The sequence below is a fragment of the Labrus mixtus genome, chromosome 3 (genome assembly GCF_963584025.1).
Source record: "Labrus mixtus chromosome 3, fLabMix1.1, whole genome shotgun sequence".
Taxonomy (NCBI): domain Eukaryota; kingdom Metazoa; phylum Chordata; class Actinopteri; order Labriformes; family Labridae; genus Labrus; species Labrus mixtus.
This window is the reverse complement of record NC_083614.1, coordinates 10082659-10109263: the sequence shown is the minus strand read 5'-3', so window position 1 is coordinate 10109263 and position 26605 is coordinate 10082659. Positions and strand designations below refer to the sequence as shown.

General features: G+C 40.7%; 4 protein-coding genes and 1 long non-coding RNA gene across 5 annotated transcripts in view; 4 read left to right on the top strand and 1 right to left on the bottom strand.

The window, feature by feature from the left end:
• si:ch211-51h4.2 (uncharacterized) overlaps window positions 1-14016 on the top strand; it is a 67513-nt gene extending 53497 nt beyond the window's left edge. The window contains exons 13-18 of the mRNA XM_061031116.1: window positions 7641-7683; window positions 9966-10080; window positions 11268-11370; window positions 12067-12136; window positions 12249-12352; window positions 13279-14016. Of these exons, the coding sequence (XP_060887099.1) occupies window positions 7641-7683; window positions 9966-10080; window positions 11268-11370; window positions 12067-12136; window positions 12249-12352; window positions 13279-13489 (646 nt within the window). The 3' untranslated portion in view covers window positions 13490-14016. The remainder of the gene's footprint in view (window positions 1-7640; window positions 7684-9965; window positions 10081-11267; window positions 11371-12066; window positions 12137-12248; window positions 12353-13278) is intronic.
• The window catches only part of akr1a1b (aldo-keto reductase family 1, member A1b (aldehyde reductase)), a 238360-nt gene that overhangs the window by 51709 nt on the left and 160046 nt on the right, over window positions 1-26605 (top strand). The gene's annotated exons all lie outside the window — the stretch shown is intronic.
• Window positions 4604-5744, top strand: LOC132972104 (golgin subfamily A member 6-like protein 22). Its single transcript, XM_061034994.1, has 2 exons — window positions 4604-5328; window positions 5433-5744. Exons 1-2 carry the CDS (start codon window positions 4680-4682, stop codon window positions 5675-5677), a joined length of 894 nt encoding a protein of 297 aa, XP_060890977.1. The 5' UTR covers window positions 4604-4679; the 3' UTR covers window positions 5678-5744.
• On the top strand, window positions 16674-16995 carry LOC132958328 (uncharacterized). Its single transcript, XR_009666750.1, has 2 exons — window positions 16674-16809; window positions 16916-16995. It is a non-coding gene; the product is annotated as an uncharacterized LOC132958328 (long non-coding RNA).
• tbl1xr1a (TBL1X/Y related 1a) overlaps window positions 19316-26605 on the bottom strand; it is a 36891-nt gene continuing 29601 nt past the window's right edge. The window contains exons 4-16 of the mRNA XM_061031072.1: window positions 26161-26306; window positions 25843-26068; window positions 25562-25694; window positions 25024-25165; window positions 24397-24460; window positions 23876-23973; window positions 23712-23772; window positions 23471-23592; window positions 22415-22489; window positions 21810-21937; window positions 21367-21532; window positions 20086-20187; window positions 19316-19972 (exon numbers count right to left, since the gene is read on the bottom strand). Coding sequence (XP_060887055.1) covers window positions 19946-19972; window positions 20086-20187; window positions 21367-21532; window positions 21810-21937; window positions 22415-22489; window positions 23471-23592; window positions 23712-23772; window positions 23876-23973; window positions 24397-24460; window positions 25024-25165; window positions 25562-25694; window positions 25843-26068; window positions 26161-26306 — 1490 coding nt within the window. The 3' untranslated portion in view covers window positions 19316-19945. The remainder of the gene's footprint in view (window positions 19973-20085; window positions 20188-21366; window positions 21533-21809; window positions 21938-22414; window positions 22490-23470; window positions 23593-23711; window positions 23773-23875; window positions 23974-24396; window positions 24461-25023; window positions 25166-25561; window positions 25695-25842; window positions 26069-26160; window positions 26307-26605) is intronic.

Sequence of the window (26605 nt, the reverse complement as noted above, 5' to 3'; positions counted from 1 at the left end):
TATTTTGACCACAGCACAGATGTTTCATTTAGACCACAGGGGACTGTTTGAAAAGGTGGAGAATGGGTATGATATGTCCTCTTTAAGGCTATTATTTCTATCAACTTTGTTGTCTGTTTGCTGGTTAAACATGCATAACGTACGTAGTGTGCTACGTGGGATGGTCATGTCCGTGATGCAGCCGTCACATAAATCAAACAAAGGATTCAGAGAAAGCAGGAAGAATTATTGATTGTGTTTTGTCTTCATACATATTTTTTGTGCTGTTTAGTGAAGGCATTTTTGGATTAAGGCAATAGATTCTTATGGCACATCACCACAGGTAAAGTGTTATTAGTACTGGCCAAAAGGAGGATGTGAAGTAATAAAAAAAAAAACAATGGGAGCAGGATGGGACGGAGTCGTTCTACCAGGAGGGGATTATTTTTGTGGGAGTGGGACAGGACAGGAGTGAAAAACCACCCTCTGATGTCTCTAAAGCATTGCTCTCGTGATCAAATGAACCAAAATAAATGGTTCTCCAGAGGCCACTCTGGTTGAAGAGAATAAGCCTTGATAGGAGATGATCATATGAGGAGACAGCCAAACCATTGTTACTGAGTTGTGCAGAACTCAGCTGTTAAAGCATTGGAGATTTTTTGTTTCTAGAAATAAAATGAAAACCTTCTAAAAACTTTATTCATCCTCTTTCACCATTTGCATTTGCAGTCTCACATGAGTGGGCTGAAGTTTACAACAGCCGAACTTCATCTCAAAACTATTCAACTACTTGTTGTTTATTTTCAACCTCGTACAAGCCGTTTGAACCGTCTCTACCCACACGTTAAGGTTGTCGTCCGCAGAAGTAGTTTGCGCAGCTGTTGTAGATCATTAAAATTTCCCAAACCTTCTGGCCTAAAATGCTTAACGGCTCAATCTTGACCTCGTAAACCACAGTCGACAAGCTGATGTCAACTACCCACTCACTTGAGTTTAAGACTGTTGTAAAGGATCAGGAGGATGACTCAGGAGTGTACTGTGGGTATGGATCGTTATACTTCTAAAGCTACAACCTCAACAATGACTCAAGCCCAGCCTATCACAGCAACTAATCTAAACTGTTAGAAAGGATTATATATTGTCCAATAACATCCTTTGACATCAGGCCTGGATTTTTTTTCTGCCATTACTGTGTCCACCCATATTCTGAGACCATTAAGCAGCCCCAGATCGTCATTGCCGCTATTAATCTAGTTTTTTTTTGTCATGGGATGCTATTCCATTGATGCCCAAAAAGGTGACTTTGATGATACATCAGCAGAGAATTGTGTGGATGTGCACAATTAAACGCTCTTGTACTGAATCTTTAATTATTTCACAGCATCTTAGAATCTAATGGGTCCCTGGCTCAGGCCTTCCCTTTCCATTAAATTCTCCTTCATTTCGCTGATTTGCAGAACAACCATTTCTCATTTTGATTGCTTGGCATGAATTTTTATTTCTGTGTTATTCCTTCTCCTCTACCGATCACTGCTCATTGTTCCCCTCTTTTAAAAAAAAAAAAAAAAAAAAAAAAAAGCACAGCTCCTGTGACCCACATGGCTCAGACTAACTTGGAGACAGGTACTCCCCTCTCCATGCATAGATCTCGTAGACCAACAGTGCCCCCTTGTGGATTTAATAAAAAAGGTTATTGAAAAACACATTTGTTTGAGTACATCGTTTTTTTTCACCACTCCAAATCCCAATCCTCTGACCTTGTTCTCCTCATCTGTTGAGTCTTTTAGAGCAGTTATGTGTGCAGTTAAAGTCATGCTGGGATGAAGAGGGTAATCATAGATAAAGTGCCCGTGTGTTCTGTCACCGGGGTCAGAAACAAGGATTTGCTTTTAGACACTTTGCACTTTTCTATACACTTGGGATTTATGTTGAGTGTTACTCCTCAGATACTTTAGAAGTGATAGGGGAGCAGTCTTACATCAACAGAGCAGCTGGATCAAAAAATAGGTGGAGGAATTTGTCCACATGTCCCTGAATCTCATCACATGTGCAGTTTTGTCAGGTCCCTCTTGTCAAATATGGATGAAGCAATTTTTACATGTTTGCATAGAAACTGACATCAACCAGGAAAGATGGTAATAATTTAAAATGTAAATTCTCACCTTCATGTTACGACCAATCACTGTATATTAAGATGGAAGAAGCTCCTCCCAATGTTTAAAAAACGAAGCCAAAATATGGCTGCCAGCTTGCACTGGTGACTTCATTTGAAGCTGAAGTCTGTGCAGTAGAGCCTTGATAATGACATCTGGTCCCTTCAGCTGCCCAAAACACCCATTCAGCTCACTGACAACCAGCAGAGATCCTTCAGGTCGACACAGCCTTCAGTATAACAGCTTCTTGTGTTGGTTTGAAGTCAGATTCTCTTCCCTATCAAATAAAAGCAACAGTAGCCCTTAAATAAAAATACAAATTGTAGCTCTATTGACCTGTGTGTTTTGGTTTTACAGTTGACCCATGTCCCATCTGTCAACATAAAGGAGGCCCGTGTGATTAGCGTAAGTCATATGGAACCTGATCTTTTCAAACCCGATTATGGCCACTTTTGTGTTGAAGAATGAAGCTGAGGCAGAAGTGCAAAATCCTGCAATCCTTTCGAGTGTCCATTTAGGACTGGCTGCAGAAGCACCAGAAGTCACATATATAGTCATACACATCCCATTCAAAAAAAGCCGTTTTTAGAGCAGACATTACCAGGCGTTACGTTGAGTGATGGTTAAATTGAGAAAGCATTTCCAGCATGGCGACCGCCATCGATGGGACTTTAAAGCCCCCTGCAGTAACAGATGGGTGATTCCAGCTCGTAGCATTTACAAAAGAGTAATGGAAGACAATTCACAAGGTTCAGAAAATGATTAACGATATGTAAATTAGCACGTAAGTGTAATTCCGAGTCTTAAAAATAGTTGTAATGAATGTCAAGCAGTTGAATGTTTAACAGTTTAGATATTTTAGGAGATAAACCTTGACTACAGTCATCATTAATGCTGTTTGATAATTAATGTTGACACATGAGACTGCAGAGCTGTCTGACCGTTATGTTGGCGTCCCACAGGGATCTGTCCTGTCTCCTTTACTCTTTACCATCTACACATCTGACTTCAAATACAACTCAAAATCATGTCATCTTCAACAATACTCTGCCATCGTTGGGTGTATTGAAGAGGGACTGGAGGAGGAGTAAAGGGGCCTGGTGGAGCGGTTTGTGGGTTGGTGTGGGGAGAATCAGAATGCAGCCGAACGTGAGCAAGACAAAGGAGATTGTAGTGGACCTAAGACGGTATAAGACCGCTCCTTTCCTTGTTTGAATCAGTGGGACTAATGTGGAGATCGTAAAAGTCCTAGAAGTACTTGAGTGTAAAACTAGATGACAGACAAGAGTGGTCCACCAACAGAAGTATCTGCAAAACTTTACTTCCTGAGGAGGCTGAATGTCTGCAGCAAGAGGTTTTTGTGAGCTATTTCCTCTTGTTGTCGGATAATGTCATTTCTAGTTATTGCTGTTACAACAACACAATGCCCCCCCAGGGGATTAATACAATAATCTATACTGTATCTATCTAAAAAAAATATATATATATACAAGCTTCAATGGCATGAATGTAACTGAAAATATTACAAAAGGTTCAATAATAGTCATAATCAATAGCAGTAAAAATAAAAGTATTTATCAATGCTGTTATAAAAACAATGGTATGATAATGAACTGGATATATCTGTATATACTGGATAGATATCTATATATACTAATAGGGCTTTATTAGCATGGAGAACATCTGTTAACATTGCCAAAGTTTAATGAAATCTAATGAAAGAGTAACAGATGAAATATTAGTGACAGAGCTTTGCAGGTTTACAGTTTTATATAAAGTGTAAAAATAGAAAATGTACCTTAGCTCTTAAATATATAATGGTGACTACAGATAACTGACAGAATTATAACGTAAAAAAATTAACAATAAAGAAAAAATGTGTATCTACAGCTCTGTGGTCTGTGTGTATGTACAGTATAGAGATGTAATTAATCCAGATGATGGTGCAGTAATGCTCATCTATCATCCTTCTATCTATATATACGCATGCTGCTTACATTCTGACCAGTTTTTTATTTTAATTGGTTCCTCACAAGTCTTTAAACTCTAAGTGGCAGCACCGAGGCAAGGAGAAAGCATTAGTGAGAGAACATGGGTATCATAGAATCCAGATTAGATACTGGTTTGAAACCTGTTGCCAAGCAACCTAAACATTCTTCTGAGTCGCTGTGTTTGGCTAGTTATATGCAAGGTTACCCTGATTGGTTGGTTGATTAAAGCCTGGTAAGCTTAAAAAAAACAAAAAAAAGAAGGGTGCTAACGGATACTGATCTGACAAAGATCTTTAAGAAATATTCAAATTTACTTTTAGTGACATGCAATGATCAGAATCTATTTGAACTCCAAAATGTAATCAAAATAACAAAATAATCAAAATAAATCTACCATCTTGTTAAAATTCCTTTAAATGTATACACACTGCATTGATATTTGAAGTTCTGTGTTGCCGTAGCGATGATTCTGTGCATTTCTCATTTACTCACACTGGCAGAAGTTAACACTTCACTATACACACATACAAAGCTGAACACAAAGAGGTAAGAACACATGGCTTCAAAACAGCCAAGTCAACTCCACTCCGAAATGGAGAAAGTTAGAAATCTCTGGAAACTGAGCGAAGGCGAGAGAAGAAAAGAGCTCCAGAAAGAGACATTTAGAGAGCTGAGAGAGATGGAAATGGAGCGTCAAGCAAGAGCCGATCAGGAAGCAGTGGAGAAGAGAAGGAGGGAACAAGAAGAAAGGGACAAAGCAGCTGAAAGATTGCGAAGGGAGAAGGAGAGACTTCAGGAGGAGAGGAGGAGGCAGGAGGCCAAACGGAGGGAAGAGGAGAAGGCGGCGGCTGGTGAAGTAAAAGCCTTAGAGGAACAGAGAAAGCACCAACTGGAGCAAGAGAGGCGCCATTGGCTGACAGTGATGAAGGTGGAGGAGAAGCCAATCACAGGGTCCAGATTCATGGTGCGTGACCTGAAAGAGGAGCAGCAGAGTAGGTACAGGGAGGCTGAGCTTTGCCGCCTGAGAAAAGAGGAGGACAGAGCCAGGTCTAAGTGCCTGCTGAAGGCCCAGCAGAGAAGACAAATTCAGTTCAACAACTGGGCTGGAAATCAGAGAGCGGGCGGTGAGCCTGATGAAACGGACCTCCACCCAAACGGCCGCACAAACACCCCACCATCTGAGAGAGTCGGCCTCGAGTGTGAAAGTACGTGTTTTATCTCAGTCTTCTTTTTTGTTCTAAATATCACATCGCTTTTATTTAAATCATTCATAGTGTCGCTCATCTTTTTGATTCTTTTGAACCACCAGAAACACCAAGAAGCTCGGAGTCCCTGCTGTGGCAGAAGGTGAAGCTGGGACTGGGACCCTTGTTGGAGAAGTACAGAGATGAGTTGGAGAGGAAGAGGGAGGCTCGCAGGCTTAAAGCTGAGGAGCAGTACTCGAAGTGGACCGCCTCCAAAGAGAGACAGCACTTTCTGTCCAAGCAGTTTGACTGCTACACTGAAGGCTTCAACATGTCCAGAAACAGCATCCTCAAGAAAGCCTTCCGCTAAATCTACAGTCTATTGTTTTTCATGTCAGATTTGATTAGAATAAAAGTCTACATTGAAAACACCTGAATTCAGCTTGAGCTTGCTTTGTGTCAAAATAAACTTCTGTCTGGGATGTAATATAGGAGAGTCAAAGGCCTTTTGTGGTTTATATATAAACATATAGGCTATCAACAAGAGATGGAGAGATGGTTGTTAAATCTGGTGCAGACATTCATTGAATATTTGCGTGCTTGTCTGTACATTGTTTTTGTCCAGTCCAGCTAATTAGCCTTGGCTTCTACGTTAATTAGACCAACTGAATCAAAACATAAGAGAAGATAGCCTGTTGGCTGGACCTTTAATGTGTATAGAGTCATTTAAAGGAGCCCTACTGAAGTAGCAGTAGTTACATAATGTGACCACTACATGTCCTCAGTCTTTCAGTGCTCCATGGCTGCTTTCAAAAAAAGGTTTTCGCCTCCTTTATCTTATCTTTAAGTAACAAACTCAGGGAACCTAGAGCACTTTAAAGCAGCAGCAGACAAATGACCAAAATTAGAGTTTAAAATGGAAACACTGATTCATAGGTATTAGCCCTGACCTGGCATATGTTTTACTACCATTTGTGCCTCATTTAATATTTAGGACAATATTTCCCCTGCTGTAGTATTCTTGTATCTCCCCAGGAGATCCTGTGCAGGCTGGGAGCCGGCCAGAGAGAGAGAGAGAGAGAGCGCCATGCTTTATTATTTCGGAGGCTCTAAATGAAGATTAATTAATGCAGACGGCAACCTTTTTCACTGATGATTTTTGCTATCTGTGATGATTTTACAACATGTTATAAAAGGCAGGAAATAGCTAGAGTCAATATTTTACATTTGTCTTTCAATTTATCGTGTTTTAAGACTCATAGCAGACAGGAAGACTGACTGCACTGTAAGGCTGGTTCAGCTGAGGGATCATTACAGCTGTTCAACATCAGGTTGTACTTGGGTGGTGAGGGAGGACAGATTATTTACAGTGGTTCCCGAGATGGGGTCGCAAGCCACCAACAGGGGGCTCACAAGATGCCTTAAAAATTTAAAATAAGAAATTGTATATATTAACTATTATCATAAAAATATATACAAAAAAGTAGTTCAATTTCAAATGAAACCATTTCTGTCACACTTGTTTGTAATTGTTAAAAAACGATTTATTGCAGCAGCTGAACATAGTTTGTGTTTGGCGTCGAGGCTCTGACCTCATCACTCATCAAAAATCTGAGGAGTAATGGGATGATATCTTAAACCCACCCAGTCGGAGCCTACAGGTTGATGCTAGGGTGGTGGTGGGGCTCAGTGCTGGCAATGACAGAGCAGAGGGAGAGACCAGAAATCTCACAGCTTAAATAGACGGCTAACTGGAAGGCGGTGTTGTCGAGAGTGAGGCATGTCAAGTGTGAAATAAGTGCAGCCGGAGTCGACTGTCTGAAGTAGCTCGCAGGCGTCGCCTCATTAAATGAAATGAAAATGTAATCAACTTGTAAAGATACTAGACAAGTAAGTTTGCACGTGACAGCAACATTGTAGGTGTCTGCTGATCTTTACAACGTTAGATGAACACACCTGTAGGTCTATTTTGTTTTAGTTGTATATGTATACTCAGTCCTAAAGTCAATACATGGAAATGACCTGTCGTCTGCCTTTCTTACAATAGATTACGTTATACATCAATATGTTATCTTTTAGGCTGTTATATTATTTTGTGTTACCAGTGTTTAGAAAGGCTTATTAATGTGTGTGTGTGTGTGGCTGTGCACTACATTAAAATGCCTTAACCACCTCCAGGGACAGTGGGGGTCCCCCGGTCTCTGGCACCTTTATTTAGGGGGTCGCAAGCTGGAAAGTTTTGGAACCCCTGATGTAACTGACTTTACTGAGTATCTTACATTTCTATACCCCTCCTTCATACAACCTGTCTTTTGTGTTTCTTTTCTGTGCAGGTCTGAGAAAGCAGGAGAGATTGCAACCATCCCCCTAACCAGGGTAAGACCCCACTCTCCTTTATGTCTCTTTGTTTTAAACACGTGTACATGGCCTATAGTTTTCCTACCACTAATGTAACGCTCACATGTCACATAGGTCATTGAATGGAGCTGCTTTAAAGAATAGAAAAACTTTGATTAGTAGGCTTGAAATGAAACACGGATTTCATGTCTCAAAGTGTGGTCTCAATGCCCTAAAAAATGTCTGCAAGGAGCGTCATTATGCTTCACAACAAAGTAAACGAGAGAACATTTTTCAAAACCAAGCCAAACTTACAATTACATACAAACATAAGATCTCAAACTTTGAATGAAAAGGACCAGGAAGAATGAGACCTATTTCATCATATTTCCTGAACATACCGGCTTTGATTGTTTTTCTTTTAAATATCATGTTTGATTGCGATTCTTTGGTTTCTCTGTTGAGCTTGTTCCATGAACTGATTCCTGTCACAGTAATGGATGACCCAGAGGAAGGCCACAAGCCAAACTCATTGGCAGCCTGAATAAAGTTACTGAAGTCGATCTTCATACGACATGTGGTGCTGGAGCTTTTCACTCTCCATGCACTGTGATTTGGTAGTTGGTGGAGTTGTGAAAATCAATCAATCAATCTTTATTTGTAAAGCACCAAACAAGTGTTATCTCGAGACACTTTGGAACAGAGCAGGTAAAAGACCTTACTCATTGTCACAGTGGCAAGAAGAAACTTCCTTGAAGAGAGCAGAAATCTTGGGCAATTCCAGACTCATGATGAACAGCCATCTGCTGAAACTGCGCAAGGTTTGAAAAATTGGAAATAGGGAGAAGCAGGTAGAAGGATTCTGGGGGGGTCCATAGCAGCAGGCGGTCCACACCATCGATCCAAAGGAACCTACGAGAGTTCAGGAGCTCCTTAAACCCTCCTCTGCTTTCACAGTTACACAGCGTTCCTTCATTTGGTTCTGAAAATCGATCTTTGTTCATTTTAAAGTAATAACGGCTCTCTCTCTCATCTTCTCTGGATGTTTGTGGCAACAAATTTGTATGAGCTTTATACATTTTTTTCCGTTTCCAGAATACTGTGATTTACTAACTCATGAAATTTCAACAAGTTAAACTGAACGAATAACGGGGTTTATTGGATCTCTACATCGACTTCTACTGATGGTTCTTAAGGCTATTTTGTATCATGAAGTCGAAGTTATACTTCAACACAGTAAAGGTCGGATATGGAGCAATCATTGAGTTATATAAAATGTACCATGCTTTATGTAATCATGAATTATTTTCATTGTGTTACAGAGATAATATTGTTTCCAACATTTTCACTTTCATGTAATGTATTTGTTACTTCCAGTTCAGATTCTCATCAGTCATGACACCTTAAAACATTTTAGTTTCCTTTATTCTGAATTTCCATACCTTTTATAAAATTAGAAGCATCAAGGGTTTTCCCTCTGTTACTAACCCTCTGTTACCCTCTGGTTCTTGTTTCCATTTTCATAGAAACTAGTTTAAACTGCGTATTATGATCATTTCATGACCAGTGTCTGATCCTCTCAAACACGTTAAAACATGTAACAGCATCATCAAACTCCAGCTTCATGGAGGTCCTCCTCTGTTGTGTAATAATCTAAGAAGTGTTACAATGTGGGTCACTGCTCAGTATATCACCTGCTGTGCCAAATAATGGATTGTGGTTTAATTCACTGCATTAACATGTGGCTAGCCTGTGTACTTATTTAAAAAAAATATGAAACAAACCATGGAAATATAATATGCAACAATTAGCTGAAGTGGCTTTCTGAGCTCAGCATGAGTCAGCGTTTTCACAGTAGATTGAGCATGGCTTGGTTCTTTTATCAGGAACCTGTGTAGCAGCTCCACTCTGACATTTCTCCACTAATGCATGTCCACAGGTCAGGTTTGTGCATGTGTGGGATTTGTGTGTGAATGTAAAATTTGAATTTCCCCTCAGAGATTAATAAAATATTTCAAATTTAAATTATAAAAATTAAAGGCAGTAAATAGGAAAGTGACGAAAGCAGGTCTCTTTGATATGACATCTAGTGTCATTTTAGCACATCTGTGTTTTAAAAAAACATAACGACATGGTTCAGTACAATTAGAGAAACACATTATGTGGTACTCAATGTTTTCTTTTAACATAAAATACCATTCTGCTCTGAAACGACCGATGAACATGTTTTTAAGTAGAATATTGTGCCTCCCTTTCACCCTGTGGTGTCCTCATTTTCAACATCCACCAACATCCATCACCCTCCCCACCAACCCATGTAGATTATTAATGAACGTTACAGGGCGTACTCCTGGGTGGCTGAGCTGATCCAGGTCTTTATAGCCATCAGCGTCACAGTGTCCTTCCTGGTGATGGGATCTGCCATGAAACACACGGGTAAGTTTACTCCTGCTTCAATGTCATTCACTTAGTTAGTCTTTTATTATTATGTACAGTACAACAGTACAAGAAGAGATCATTTCTAAAGTGTTTCTTCTATAGAGAACAAACCATATGAAGTATTTTTGTAGGCCAACCCGGAAGTAGCATCGCCATGGGGTCTAACGAGAATTCGCCTGTGGGATTTTTGCATTGGATTTTGGATCATTGCAGTAATAAGCTCTGTGGCAAACGCACGTTTCTGAAGCGAAGGCGTTTTATTCAGCAGGGTAATCTTCACAGATGAACGCCATTTTTATGATGTTTGAAGAGTTAATGCAGCAGACAGAAGTAAAAAGCTAACGTTATGCTACAAGCGAACTACACCACGGTCGGATGATATTAACGTCACTACTGTTATGCTTCAGACAATCTCCGATAAACTAATCCGTGTAGCTTAATAAATTGTTTATTAACATAATATTCACCTTAACCTAAAGTTTTAACCTACAGCAGACATCTCCGACTACTGAGAGAGTTCCCGGTGTTTGTGTCCGGCGTGATGACGTTTCATTTCCCCGACAACCACTGTAGTCACATTTAGCCACTTGTTAGCAACCGCCTTTTTAAAGACGCGTAAAAACTTCAAAATTCACAAGTGGGGGTTTTACCTAACGTAGTTTATGTGGTCTAACAAAACGCCAACATCTCTTAAACTTTTGTTAACCACAGACCTTATTTCAGGCGTCTAACCACAAACCCATTCAAACCCCCCATTGACTTTTAGACGTTAGACCCCATGTTGCTAACATGCTAACTTACTTCCGGGTTTTAGGACTCATTCCTGTGGCGCTCTATTGTAGTAATAAGAAATGTAGTGTGAGATAGTAGAATGTTGAAGAATAGATATATAACAATGATCTGGAGACTTAGCTTAGCATAACGACTGATAGCAGAGGGAACTGGCTAGCCTAATAAAGTATATCAAAAAATGATGCAATACAAGACCAGTGACCCAATATTTCAAAAAAGTTTAGAGGGCAGAAGCAAAAGACTGCACGCTTGTAAACATGTTAATAAATATAACAGGATTCATGACTTTGAAAAATGACTTTGCAAATGTTTAGTAAGAAAGGAAATGCATTCAACACTTTGTGTTATGTGTGAGTGTTTGGTGTTGACTGTAGGTGTTGTGTGTCTTTCAGTTGATGGTCTGGTTAGCTCGATGTGGAGCAGCAGACTGGAGTGGCTGTCTAAAGCCTGGGAACGAAACCTGCCCAACAAACATCATGTCTGCTCGGCCAGAAGGTGAGTGCTCACAGTGGAAAACGCCCCCGGGAAGCCAGTGGATTTCAAAGTTTCACTTCTCTTCTATGATATTTAATAAAGCAGCTGAATGAACTGAGCCCAGTGTGTGTACTGTTGGGTTCTTTAGTTTTTCTCTCCTAACAACAGGTCTGCAGGTGTTCTCCGTTTATTTCCTCACTTGCAGTTTATTTTGTGACGTGCTCCATGAAGTCTTATTCTCTGGTGAAACTGTTTTAGATGATTATCAAATGAAGAATATGCGTTTTTTTACACTTAAATGTAGCAGAAATTAAGTATATCCTCTGAAAATAACTCTGTGAGTCATGACTGTCTACAGTGAGTGTAACAATCGAGTCCCACTGTCTGTGATGTTTTCCTAGCCGTAGCTTCACTTTGTTTACATCGGTGTGACGGCCAGCCGGCTCATCACCTTGCGTATAAAAGTTGTTTATTTAAATGTCACGTAAGCGTTTCTAGATCACGGTCATTTCGGGTAAATTTACATGCAGTGTGAAGGTACGAGCATAATAAAGATCCCTAGCATTAGAATGCTAACACAACAATGCAGCACCAGTTGTTTTGGTTTCATGCTGGTGCTCACGGGCGACATCTGCTGGATCAAAAAATTGCATATTCTGCCTTTAAGTTAGTGATTGTTGAGTTGTTTTTCATTCTCCTCCTTTCTGTCTTTGGCAGCATGGTTAAAGGATTGGTGTCACTGCTCGTGTTTATGGTCATCTTCATCGTGTCAGTGTGCGACCCCAGGGTAAATACACACACACACACACACACATTATGTAATAGAGACGGCTAAAATAAGATTCATGATGATAAATACCTCTACCATCTCTCGTGTTTTCTCTCTCTTTCTTCTTCAGGGTTTTGTTGTCATGTTGGACAAAGTTGTGTCGTTCTCCCTCAACACTGAAGTCGGACTGTTTGTCTTCATCATGCTGAGAGAATCCAGAGAAGACAGATTCCAGTGAGTACCTCTGTTTCAAATAACGCTGTCGAGTCAGGGTTCAAGAGGCTGAAGAGGTAAAGCCAGTAAAGATGTAGTTTAGTTCTTTCAGAGAACATGTACCCTTTATTTGATGTCTGTTACTGTCGTCAGTATTATCACAGGTGCAAAGTGAAACACCAACATGTACAGTAACCTCACTTAACTTATGCACAGATATGAAACCTTTTTATGGTGTATTACATTTCACTACAAGCCCCAGCTAAATGTGGATCGCCTTTACATGAGTTTATTTAATAATGACACATTTAAAATAAACTATGGCTCCTTCTTATTAGGGCTGTCAGCATGAACTAGTCAATTATGATTAATTCATGAACTTAATGAAAAAAACGTCATTTCAAAAACTCTGACAGCTCAGCTGACGAGTCCAAAGTAAAATCCACCTTATGAAACATTTACCTTTGTTACTGTTCTTTTGAGCTGTTTTCATCTACTTTTTGATCCATAACCACTTCCTGTTTCTGTGGTGAAGTTTATGTCGTAACCTTCGATCTATCTACAATAAAATAAAAGCATGGTTCAATTCAAACGGCAAGTGAAGTACCCTCAGCTTAAGGCAGTACAAATATTCAAAATAAAAGCCTGACCATTTTTATTTTTAAAATTTGAAATAATGGAATTCAAACATGAGATTAAAAGTGGGATTAACCGCCATGAATTTTTGAAATTTAGCGATTTATCGCGATTAAAAATTGGATCCGTTTGACAGCCCTACTTTTTATTTTTTCAAAAGTTATCTTTTATGCTCCCCCCTCCTCTCTGACAGAGATAGCCTCCTTCTGTCAGGTGCATGTGTGAACAGCCAGGTCAGGAGAATGCCCGGAGCAGCGCTCCTGAAATGATCTAGATATTTTCTGTAATATCATTGTCTCTTGTTCTTGCAGGCACATTGCCGTCCCTCTGCCTGTAGGCGACTGCGTCTTCAGCCTCAGTTGGCTGCTCCCCACCTACTTCCTGTTTGCGGTCACCTACGACGTCCTGCAGACTCTGGCCGAGGTGGCTCATTACCTGCACTTCTTCAGCCACAGTCAGGAAGCACACTACCACAATCTGACGGAGAGTGTAACAGCAGCCAACGTCTCTGTCCTGCTCTGATTCGCTCACAGTGTGATAAGAGACAGACAACGAGGAGTTCAATTTGCCAATAATCTGAATGTTAGATAAGTGCTTTTATATTACTCACATTTATCCAGCTCTTGGCACAACGTGAACATTTTAAAGATGAGTGTTTGTTTTGTTTTTGAGGCCATCTTTGGCGGACATTTTTAGTTGTTTCTGCTCTCCACTTAACCTTAAATAGTCTTTTATGATGCTCATTAACATTCATGTGGGAGAGAGGATTGTTTCACAACGCAATGTAATGCTCAAAGCGTAACCATGGTTTTCTAGAACAATCTGTTGTAATTAAAGTGAGAGATAAAACACTAAGGTTGGACACAAGGTGTATCAAACATTTAGGTCATTTACAGGTTTCACAACACATCCATGTAGATCCAAATAGGTCCAGCTATCAAGGGAATCAGGTGTTTGGCAGTGACAGTCTGTGATGATGTTTCTGTCTGTTCTTGTATTGGCTGATCTCTAGACAGGTGTAAATGCCAACCGCACTAAAATAACAAGAAGAAGAAGAATGTAATTAAAATGCAGAGCTGAAGTCTCAAACTTATAGACTGTTCCATACAGCCGGTCCCTGGTGTTGTAGAAATGTAAATATTGTAGTTTGAAATGTATATCATGCGACTTTCAGAGTAGATGTCGCACTTTAGATCCAGTCTCTCAAACCAAAACAAAGCTGAACCTTCAGCTCACCACTTCCCCTCCTCCTACACCCCTCCCATAACTGAACACAGCCATTTCTACAACTGACCTCCATTCAGATACGCAGCCCAAAGTTGATTCAGTTCTTATTTCTTCTTTAAAGTATTTCTTAACCAAACAAGTCTTATCATTGGAAAGTCTGCTGGTTCTCTTTAATTGTTCTCTTGTAACAAAACCCCTCGATCAGCGTCCCTAAGTGGGCGGAGCCGTAGCTCTTCCTCACATGTGGGAGGGGCTAAGGGTTGACCATGGAGGGGGTTTATGTGAGTGAAAACATGTTTGAGCCTCTGAGTGAATCATAAACAAGCTGAAGGAATGAACACAGAGCAGAAAACAACAAACTTTGTTGACTTCACTCTTTTTTCTAGAAAGGCGATATAGTAAGTTAGGATATATTTGGTGAAATATATATTCATGTTTAAAAAGTCTCATACCTCTAAATGAAATACTATTAAACACACTGTATGCTGATTTACTTGAAATGCACTTTGCAGAGTATAAACTTTCTTCAAATGAAAATGTATATTACTGGGTTCATTAAGCTCCCATCAGACAATCCTGCTGCCAATGAGCCCTGTGGGGGGGTATAATATGTGAGTGTAAATATTGTCCACGATGAAACATGAACGTAAGAAGATGGATCTCGTCCGTCTGAGTTCAAATGCATGTTCACAGGAAGACATTTTTTATTTAAGCATGATCTCTATTTATCCTCAAATCAAACAGATAACTGATCAAAGTGCACCATACAGCTCAGCTTATGAAAATGCATATTATAGTTATTTATTGCTTTTCCCTGCTTCTTAATATTTTGAACATCAGCCCGTTGCCAAATGTTCTGTGGCCCAAACCAGTGGTTATGATGCAAACAAAGACTCGCAACACTATGGCTCCCACATATATACTTATTTATGCATTTAAGGAACACAACGTTTCGAGCCCGACCAAAGTATAATATAAGTATATATGTGGGAGCCAAAGTGTTGCAAGTCAGTGATGTCCTTTTTTTTAAAACTTTTTCTAGACCAGTGGTTCCCAAAGTGGGGGTTGGGACCCCTTGGGGTGTTGTGAGACACTGGGAGGTGGGTCGTGAGATCCCTTCCAAAAACAAAGCCAAATTTGGAATGACATAAAATGACACATTTTACCCATTGTTGTGAAATCACATACAAAAAAGTTGTTCAATTTAAAATCAAACCATAGTCCTCTGGTGAGATTTGTGCTGAAATGAAAGCAAACAATTTGACTGTAATGATGTAGGTGTCTTTGTTGCTCTGTGTAAATACAAACACAGACACACTGAAATAATAGAATTATTCTAAGGTTGCTGTATTCTTTAATTTTTGTTCTAATGTCCATTTTTGGAGACCTATTAGTGCATGCTGCTGTAAGCAACGCTGATTTTTTTTTACCACTTCCAAGGTCAGAGGGTCCCCGGTCTGGCCTAGACTAGTACTGATATTTGAAACCTCTGCTCTGGAGGACTGCTGTGTTTCTGTTGAACGCTGTTCCTCCTGAGTGTGAAGGACATTTACACAGCACTGTCCCAGAGTCACTTTTGTTTTCATTCACATGAAGCTGGCGATAAAACTGGCACAAACAAGTCAATTAGACGTGGATTATGTTGTCTTTAATCCACTAACTGCAGTAACCACTAGAGGTCGCTGTGGTGTTTCTTTTACAGAAAGGCCAAGTGGCTGCAGCTCCTCTTAATGGGACAAGTCGAGTACCAAAATGATGCTCCTCTTCCACTATTCAAAGCATGCCTCTTTAGTGTCATTGCACCTGCTGTGAATAACAGAAAGCACAAGCATTACTCCTCTGAGATCAATGTTTTATGTTCTCACATTATTGAAAGTTGGATTTCTGATTGTCTACACATGTATCATTACTCCACGGTGTCAGCTCGTCATCATTTCTACAAACACACATTCACACACAAATAAAAACTCCAACCTCTTATCAAAATAGATTTTATTCTGGACTTTTTGTTTCACTGATCGGACTTTCAATGTTAACAGATTGATGTGATGTGAGTTGCAGAGATTAAACCAAAAACAAAAAAGACCTTGAGACCCGGTGGGAGAGAAGCTGCAGGGCTGACATGACGCTCTGTGACAAAGACGAAAGTCCACCCCCACGATGTGGCACAGATCAGAGGATGGCATGGATTTATCCGTTTGACTGTTGGCTCCATGAATCAGTGAACAAACACTTGACCTCTTTAAATCCAGAAGTAGGAATGTCTCATTAATTACAGGGGAGATGTAGATATACTGACAGTGTTCTGAAGCGGAAGTGCTCTGCAGGCCAATGTGATGTTTTGGGTTTCATTTCATCTTTGAGGAAAGTCCAATTCAAAACACGCTCATAGCTTTGGCTGATACAATGCAAACCTTTCTGAATTTGATTTGATATTTCAATCTAATCTGACCAGAACAGATCGGCCCTCTAAACTGTGCCTTCATATCGTGTAGATTTCAGAAAAGAGGAGAGATAATTTGCATCCAAACACGTTTTAAAGACACTTTCCTGCTTCCTGATTCCTCCTGATTGGATTGTAAACCAAACAGAAGATCAGGTGCATCATTAACCAGGTGAATGGACTGGAGGTACTTTTTAACCCTCGTACAGGTTGAACAAGCTTGTGGGCAACCTGGTTATGTAGAGAGCAAATACATGAGTCAAAGAGCAAGAAGAGAGAGGACAAAAGAAGAGAAAGCAAAGAACTGACCACTGAGAATATCAGGCTGAACACACAAAACACGTTTTTCCTTTTAGTCGCGATTCAACCGTTCTAAGAGACGCAAAGGTTTCTCTGCTCAGTAACCAATGACAGAAAATATTTATTCCACGGTAGAAATGTCCAGTTGCACTCTTAGACAATTTAAACATAACTCTGTATTCCATCAATAAGATCGTATCGGCCTGCAGAGCTCCTGCACAAAGCTACAGAATGCCTCCCAATCGTGGCAATGACAAAAATGGGGAAGTAGAAACATCGCCTTCAGTCATGGCTTGATTCGAAAAAAATATGTTTTTTTTTTTTATTCAATTTAAAGACTTTTTGAATTGTCTTTTCAGGGGAAACCAATTCTCTGGGAGAAAACTTCCCCAAAAAGATGGAATCGAAAGAAAAAAGTAAAAACATTTCTTTATTCAAACAGACAAATTTAGTGGTGATTTAATTCCTGGTGTGGAGTGGGGGGGGGGGGGTGCCTTCAGAATGACAGCTCAGCGAGCCGTAACATTACAGAATCAACCTTGAACTATCTGCATCACAGTAACAAAAAGAAACTCCTTTAAAATGTATCGAACATGTAAATTTACACTGCCGATTAATCATCAGTTCACATTAGTTGTTTTTTTTTTCAAATCTACAAAGAAATTACAAAAATGTAACTTTAAATTTTGTCTTGAAAATAGTATAAAATGTCTCGTCATAGAGGGACCTCAGAATACAATGTGAGCAGAGTGTCAGTGATGGAGAGCACAGAATGAAGGGGGGAGGGATGGATTTAAAAACGCTGAGCATGATGTTTCTTGTTTCTGTTTGACCGTTTGCATTCTCAGGACTTTCACGTTGTTACTCTGGATGTTTATGTTGACTTTGATTTCATCCTTTATCACCTCTACTGGGTTACTTACAGCATAAACTCCCTGTATTGTAAGTTCACATGCCCGTTTATTGTCTGATTTGGGGTTTAACTTTGGATCAGCCAGTAGGATTCAACATGAGTAAAATATGAAACCTCCAGCAGCTGCAGGTTAAAACATGACACTGTAGTTTGTGATGCAATCTCTCTTTCTCGCTGTATGTGCAAACGACCCGTTGACAAACACTGCACAGAATCCCTCCTCTCAATGCCACAGAATGTAGTTTGTTTATCAGCTGATTAAAATGTCAGTAACAGAAAGCTTGGAGTAAAAACTTCTTTAGACCAGAGCCAAGGGACAGAGACCATCCCATTGTAGAAACAGATCAAGTGGCAAAACTTTGACAGAATAGTTTTAACCTACATTTTCCCTTTTCATTCACCGTATGACAACTTGAGAAAATAGACCTAATTGCCTAAACAGGAATTGCAAGTATGTCCAAAATCTCAACTAAAGAGACCTTAGGACATTTGACATACCGAGTTGTTCAGTTTCTGTCTTTTAGGAGACACCTGTCTTCATCCATTAACAAGCACACATTAGTCTACCAAGGCAGAAAAACTTCATTCAAACAGGTAGAGACGTCGAGTTTAACTGGACTCACTGGTGGTTAGCTGTCTGCCACAAGCGGCCAATGGTTGCTGTCTTTTAAAGTTCGATGTACACCTCTTTAGGGCGTCTACAATGTGTTATTAAAGTGACTCAAACACTTTGGGCTCCTCTCTGCTAACAAGCACACAGTCACGTATAGTTAAGATTTAACACTTGTCACTACTTACATGCTGTCAATGTCCAAAGATCTGATTGTGATTATTTTCAGGTTATGAGGGACTGTCTTTGCTGAATCGAACTCCATAAGACTATGACGTAGTTATCTCACTCAGTGAACCATCTTACTTCAGGACTGAGTCCAGGGACTTGAGGCCTGTGATGGTGAGTCAGGTTAGAAATGAGGAAACTCACTGAAGTCTTTAAAGCATCGATGTGAAGGAGGACACCACATTGTGTGACTGACTATTTGAGTTGTGTTGAAGCCTACTGGCTGAGAACAGTTTGAAACCTGGGAGCCGAATTATTGTTGATTAACTTAAAACTCAGAACAGCCTTCACAATTTTGAGAAAGTGAAGTCGTCTTTCTATCAAGTAGCAGTTTTTAACTTCAGACAGGAAGCTGAGGTGAAAGCATGTCGAGAGAACAGAAAAGGATAAAAGCCTCCAGATCACATAGTTCACAGAGGAGCTGTTTTTAAAGCATCCAGATGTGCCTCATCTGTTTCATGAGGCCCAAAAAGAGATCCAGAGTCCCCTGCAGAAAAAAGCGGCACATGAATTACTGCATTCTGAAGTCTCCTGTAAGACCCCCACTCAAAGCTTCTAGCTACTGCAATCACATGCAGATGAACCTTCAGGATGCCACGTTGGTTTGAAATCATGACGAGGACACGGTTTGGGGTTGCATGTCTGAGCGTGTTTCTTTGTATTTTCTTCTCCAATGGATCAAACTCTGACCTGCGCCAGCCCCCTGCCCCTCCCCCAAAGATAAAAAATATAAAAACATTGAAACAAGAGATCTGAAATTTAAAAAAACTAAGTGCCATCCTATATTATGGTGGAGGAGTTGATATGTCTGCACAATGAGATCCAACTAGTAACAAAGATCAACACTTTTTTCATTGTTTTTCATTTCGAGGACGATGAGCATGGTTTAAAGATCAAAAAAGAAAATTAGCTTCCAAATTTTGGTACATATACGGATCTGTAACTTTTTTTTTTTGTCTATGAGTTTTTTTTGTCTTTTTTTCCGCTGCGTCCCTTCTGCATCTCTGTAAGAGTCTGCACAGATAGAGAGGGGCGCCTCCATCTGCCCGTTTATCAGTCCGTCTGTCTGTCTGTCCTTCTGTTCCTCCCTGTGTCTGGACCTGCTGTGTCGGGTGCTTGCTTCCTGTTCCTGTTTCCTGCTTCCTGTCTGTCGGTGGGCGGGGCCGTAAGCGTGAGCAGTACGCAGGGCAGGCAGGGACAGTCATTTGGCTATGTACACATTCATGGTCGGTCCATGGCTTCCAACAAACAGCAGTACTATTTCCGAAGGTCTAGCACACACACCTGAGAGAGAGAGAGAGAGAGAGAGAGATTAACCTGCAGCTCTGACACAGAATGAGCACAGACAAAGTCAGCGATCACTAGAAATGCATCCAATCAGAGCAGAGTAGACTTACAGATCCGTCCGACGCGCTGGCTCCCACTTTGTCCCCCGCTGCATTCCAGCAAACCTCAAAGATTCCCCCCGTCCCTCTGTAACTGTGGACTAAAGCGCCCGTCTGCAGCACAGGAGATAGAAGAAGAGTGTAAGAGGGGAAGAGATAAGAGGTAGGCTGTGGGTTATATTCTGAAAAGAAAATGCAAATTCCCTTTTTTTTGCTTTCAAACTCAACTCAAGAAAGCAATTGGCTTTTCAGTAAAGACACAAAACTGCAGTTTAATTATTTGGCCACTTGGTGGCAGCAGTGATGCATGTTCACCTCCAAAAAGATAGGTCCAATTTATTATATCAGAATAAAACCCCTGGAGGTGTATCACCTCTTTTTCAAACAAACACAGGAGTATAATGATAGAACGGACAATACAGAACACATGAGAGACAAAACAAGCAGAATAAAATAAAAACAAAACTGAGGTCAACCTAAATAACAAGATTCAACAATATAGTAAGAATTATAAATAGACCCAGTAAAAGAGAAAGGGTCTGTCTATACGTAGAAAACCGCGCTGACATTGTTTGATAAATAAGAAATCTGATGAGAAAATGAAAACTTTTTTTAAATAAGCGAAATGACAAAGAACATATCTTATCCAATCAGAAGGAGCGCAATACATCAATGCTTTTTTACCAACTTCCTCAGAAACAAAGGGAACCATGAAGAGAAGTTAATTGTTCTCTTGCATCTTTTCTTATGATACTCAATCTAATTCTGACTTTGTTTGGTAGCTAGTAACTAACCTTATCTACACTGTAGTCTGTCTGTGGTCATATAATGGACAAGATGATTTTATCAGAGGTCAGTTTCAAGCGATAGCAGAAATATAAGTTCAATGAGGCTGAGAAGTTTGGACCCGGATAGAGTGGTGTCGTACAACCGTCAGCGTACCCAACACTTGTACACTAGAATAATGAGAACCTGAGTGATGCTTGAGTTTCTATCACGTTTAACGTCACAGTTAATTAAGCTCCTTTTCAATGTTATTTGGTTTACACCCATCCAGTGAAAACTGCATCACGACCTGCAGCTGTACATTTATATCTATGATAATTGCCTGAAGTAGTGTTACATCAAATAGCTTTAAAAAACAGTCTGAACGACACCTGTACTGTCCTGCAGAACTCAAACATTCACATACAGTACAAAGGCTTTGATGAGTTTAATCAACTATCATGCCAGGGCATCCCTTCCTGTCACAGAAACTCGAGGTAATGTAGACCCCCATCCCCCCCTTCCTACCTGTGTATTCCAGATGTGCACACATTTGTCGAAGGAGCCACTGGCCAGATGCCGACCATCGGGGCTGAAAGCCACGCTGTAGACCGGCTCCTGGTGTTTAGTCAGCGTGTGGATACAGATGCCCCTCTCCACGTCCCAAAGACGCACTGTGGAGTCAAACGATGCACTGTGGGAGTGGGAGACAGAGACGGACAGGGTTAGAAGATGTGGGGGTGATGAATCATGAGGCTTGTTTAAAAAATGTAGCTTTAGCATCCTTAACTCATTTCAAAGGTTAATGGTGAATATTGTCAGTTTGTATGCATGAAAGTAGGCCTGCTCAATGAGAACATTCTGTCCCAGATGTCACTTATGATATTGGGTTAGGTAGAGCTAGCCAAGATGTCACTTATTCCTTTGGACACCTAGCTAGCGCACCACCACGGATACACAGAGCCACTCACCTGGCTAGCATGAGATTAGCGCTGGGATTGTTGGTTCCAGGGCCGGTTGGACTCCATTTAATGGTGTAGATTTCTTTACTGTGAGCCTGAAGGTCGTGGACACATGAGTCCTGTTTCATACTCCAAATCTGAAAAGAAGTCACGAAGAAGTCAGCAACTTTGACTCAAGCCAAATGTAATGTGCATACGCATGTGGCCTGCAGCACACAGTTAAACCAGCTCTCTACAGTAATGTTATCACTTGATGTCACTATCACTCTGTGACTTATTTACTTCTTAGTCAAGTCTAACAGCAGATTAACAACAGCAAAAGATGGAGATATTTAATTAAAGCAAGGAAAAAACAAACTGGGTGACAATGTATGGCTTTGTAGTCAGCCTTTCAGCTCATTGAGAAATAATGAACTTCCTGTTTGAATGTTATCAAAGAAAAACCAGATATCAACAGTAGAGAGGCCAGAGAGCTGGGACTTTCCCTCTCAGAGTCTCCAGTCATTAACACAGCAGTACTTCCTTGTTGACTAAGCACTTCTAGGTCGAGGGTATCAGTGACAGTGGTATTGATGACACGGGATGTCTAATGTGTCATCAGACCCACAGCTCACCTTCAGCGTCATGTCATCAGAGCAGGAGGCGAGGAGGTTCCCTGTGGGATCCCACTTGATTGCATTTACTTCATTCTGGAGAGAGAGAGAGAGAGAGAGGAGAGATGAAAAGTGTGTTACATAGTGCCTTTGAATTGAAGGCAGGAGGCTAGGAGGTAGCCTTATGAAGAATATATGTATAGATTATGTTAACACATTGTTGATCTCCTTTTGGGTTTATTGGATCTTTAAAGACGAGGTTGTAGTGTAACTTTACACACACTCAGTAGAGCTGCAGGATATGAGGAACAAACTGTCATTGGGGTTTCTCTTTCTTCTGATATATTCTAATATAGTTCAATCTCTGCGATGTTTGAAGGGCTGAACAAAAAGACATCAGACTCTTAAAATAGTTACGATAAATGAGAATCTGTGAGTTTTTTTCCTTTAGCGTCAAAGAAAAAACAAATAGAAGGGTTTGTTTGTTAATTGTCTTGACATCCCATCCAATATCATCAAACCAAAACAGAGCAGCTTTGGTTCAGACTGACGGGAGAGATTAAAGGTGTAATACTTCATTTTTACACTACAATATCTAAATGAGTACTTACATTACTCAAATATTTCCAATAATTACATAAGCAAGAGAAATCCTTAAATTCATAGTTGTAACAGGACGTGTCTTTCGTGGCAGCCACCATGACAGACACAAAATGTTTATTGTTGCCATGGAAACAGGAGATGATATGTCAAAAACCACTATATAAGGAAGCGTGAATTGCTTCTGAAAGCTGCTGTACTGTTGCTGTATGTGCTGCTGTGATAAAAACATCTTGTAAATTATACTTCGGATAAGTTGTCTGTTTATATATTCTCTTCCTCAGGTCGGTTTCTCTCGTTCATCTTGACTATGATCAACTCTGAGTTTTTGTTGATTGAGGGGGCGGGGGGTGGCAGCAGAGAGAATCACTCCTATGATTAACCGCCAGCCTCGATCTTCATCTCTTGTTATTGTTTTGATCGAGAGCCCCCTGGTGGTGGAGTTTACATACTGTTCACAGATCAAACATCACTTACTGTGTGTCCCTGGAATGTTTTGATGGGTCTGTCCTGTCCCAGTTTACAGACGTGGATGCACATGTCTGTACTACAGGAGGCAAATGTGTTGTTGCTCTGCCAGTCAACGTCTAGTGCTGGAGCTGTTGGAGACAGACGGACAGACATTAGACGGATCAAAAATAATCTGAGAGGCATAACATCATGGTTAGAAATCCTTAAAAAGTGAAGATGTTAGTCATAAGAAGAGATGCTGTTGTACCTGAATGGAAGGGAAACTGTTGTTTGGCTTCTCCTGTATGGGCATCCCAAATGATTGTAGTCTGGCAGGGAACATATTCATGCACAGTTAGAGCTAACACAATCTACACAGGACAGTCATTGGCGTGTTCAATCTATTTAGCAGAACAAAGATCTCCTGTTTACCTTGTCTACTCCTGCACTGAGGATAAAATTGCCTTTTTTATTCCACTTAAGCGCAAAGATGGGACCTTTGTGTTGGCCAAGTGTACTGGCCAGGTTTCCTATGAAGCAAAACAAACAAAGGGGACAAAATCGAGTTTAGTATCAAACCTGGAACAACAACAACAACAATTAGCCTTTAGGGTTCTAATTAAGAAAGCACCGAAAAAATACAAGCCTGGCAAAGTGACTTGGCTGCAGTACGCAAATCTGCCTCTAGCTGGCAGTGCTGTTCAAGGATATACTTAATGCCATGTGGCATTTAGTCTGTAGTACTGAAGATGCACCAAAATAACATGAGAAAAAAAATACAAACCACAATCATTGCAAGAATTTCCAAAGAGACACACTTTAAATATTTACTTTAAAGAAACGCTTTAATTATCAAGAACTCCAAAATGGAGTTTCATCGCCTTGATCTTTAATTTAGCTTCCTTCAGGGTAAATAATACATGCTTATGTTTAATGAATCAAAGCCATCTCACCATCCTTCGTCCATATTCTGGCAAAGCCGTCATAGGAGCCTGTTGCTAACAGCGTGCCCTCGCTCTGTCAAAAGAGAAACACAGAACAGTGTGAGGGAATTTGATTTGATTTTTTTTTTTTTTTTTTTGCAGTTGCAGTATTTGCATTTCCCAGTCCTGGCTCACTGAGCATTAGCTGTGATTCAGCTGCTATCATCAGAGAGGTTCTGTGTTTTCCATCAGCGTGGATGCTTTCCAGGAAATGTCTGCCTCTGCCCCTGGCTCAGGTTTACAATCCACTGGTTTGACTAAAGGAAAATTCCCCTTTCAGATCCACTTCCACTGTTAAGACACCATAGACACTAATGTTCAGAGTGCTCATGTCTATTGAAATGAGCCTTTCTGGGGAAAAAAAGGAGCTGTGTGTTTTGTTATTAAGGCAGTGCGTTTAAGTGTTTAAATGACTGCAGTGATGAACAAAACAATCATAAATGTGTTGTGACGCAGCATGGTTATTATGAAAGAGCACTTTGAAAAGAAACACTTCACCACAGCGTTGACCTGGTTCCATATTTTGATTTAAAGCACCCGTGGAGGGTGACTCACACGTTACATCATGTGTGTGTGAGTGTGTGTTAGCGTTCTTACATTCCAGTCTAGCGAGGTGACGTCTTTGTTGCTGGGGACATCCTGTCCTCCCTCTCGTATGCAGTGTCTCAGCACCAGCTGTGTGGAGCTGCTTGTACTGTTCTCGCTCAGGTTCCAGATACGAGCTGTTGAATCCCCAGACCTGAGATACACACAGACATGCATTTCACTATGAGAACATGTATAACGTATAAGCCATGTCATTAACACTTATATTACCCCGAACAGGATGGTATGTGAAAGTGTATGATTGACTGATCTCTAATGGGAGCTATGATCTTTGGACTGTAGTTAGGACTGAGGGGCATCCCTGTGGCTGAGGGATTAACACGGCCACATTAGAACCAAAGGCTTGGCTGAGGTCCAGCTTTGGATCTGTGTTGCATCTCTATCTATCTTGTTTGCCATGGTCTCTGTAGTGATGCTGCCTAGGGCTCATGTGTAGAAGAATTATGGTGCTTATGCACTTGAGCAGTGCTTTTTTGTTTGAGGGACAAGTTTTAGGGTATAAAAGGAAGGAAAAGTGAATTCGACTTACCCCGATGCCAGCAGATCACTGACAGGGTTCCAGGCACAGATGAAGACCTCTGATTCGTGGCCCCTCAGGACCATGGCTTTGTTCTGAGGGATCTCTACGTCTCCATCCACCTCCATCAGGTCTGCATGGTTGTCTGAGCAAAGAGACGAATGGGGATTCAAGTTAACAAAGTTCTACAAATGACATTTTTTTCCTTAATGAAAGCTTGTCAAGCAATGACATGACCTTGGTCATTGCCAGTAACTAAGCGACTTTACGCTTTTCATTACTCATTAACTCACTAGCTAAGGTATGGGCTCCGTTCTCCTCCCCATTGGCAGTATTCTCTCCGTTCTTGGCGTTGCCAGCTATGCTGCCTCCAGTGGCCGATGCCGGTGCTGACGCGGCGGCCTGCTGCTGGGCCATTTTGTCCCGGTACGCCTGCTGCCTCGTCTGAACAACGTCAGGCATCACAGCATCGATCAGGGACAGAGACTCTATGGGCCGCCCATCAAATAATGTGCCGTCCTGCAGAGCGGATGAAATAAGCAGAAGGTTAGAACAGAGGCGAGCAGAGAGAGGCAGAGACTCTTTTTTTAAATATTTGATTGGCATCGTACCTCATTGATGCTGACTTCTGCCTCGACGTACTGCAGGCCCTTCTGGATGATGCTGATGAGGGCAGCAGGGGGAACCAGAGCACCATTGATGTTTGACTGGCTTATGTGACTTTCTATACCAAACGTAAACGCTGAGTGGGAGAACCCTGAGAGGAGGACACAGGGAGAAAGAGGGCAGGGAAGGAGAACAAAATTAGCCTACAATAATTTAATCAATTACTCAATTACAGGCTTAAGGGATTTCCCTATAATATCTATTATTCATGTTAAACTGTATGATGTGACAACTAAAATGTCTTTAATCGACTAATGTCTTTAGCACGTTGATAATGATGAACTTTTTCAACACTGTCTTTATTTTTTCACTATGCTGTCCAACCTTCCAATGGTTTCAATGACTTCAACTCAACTGAGCTTACACAGATAGTTACATAGATGACTATTG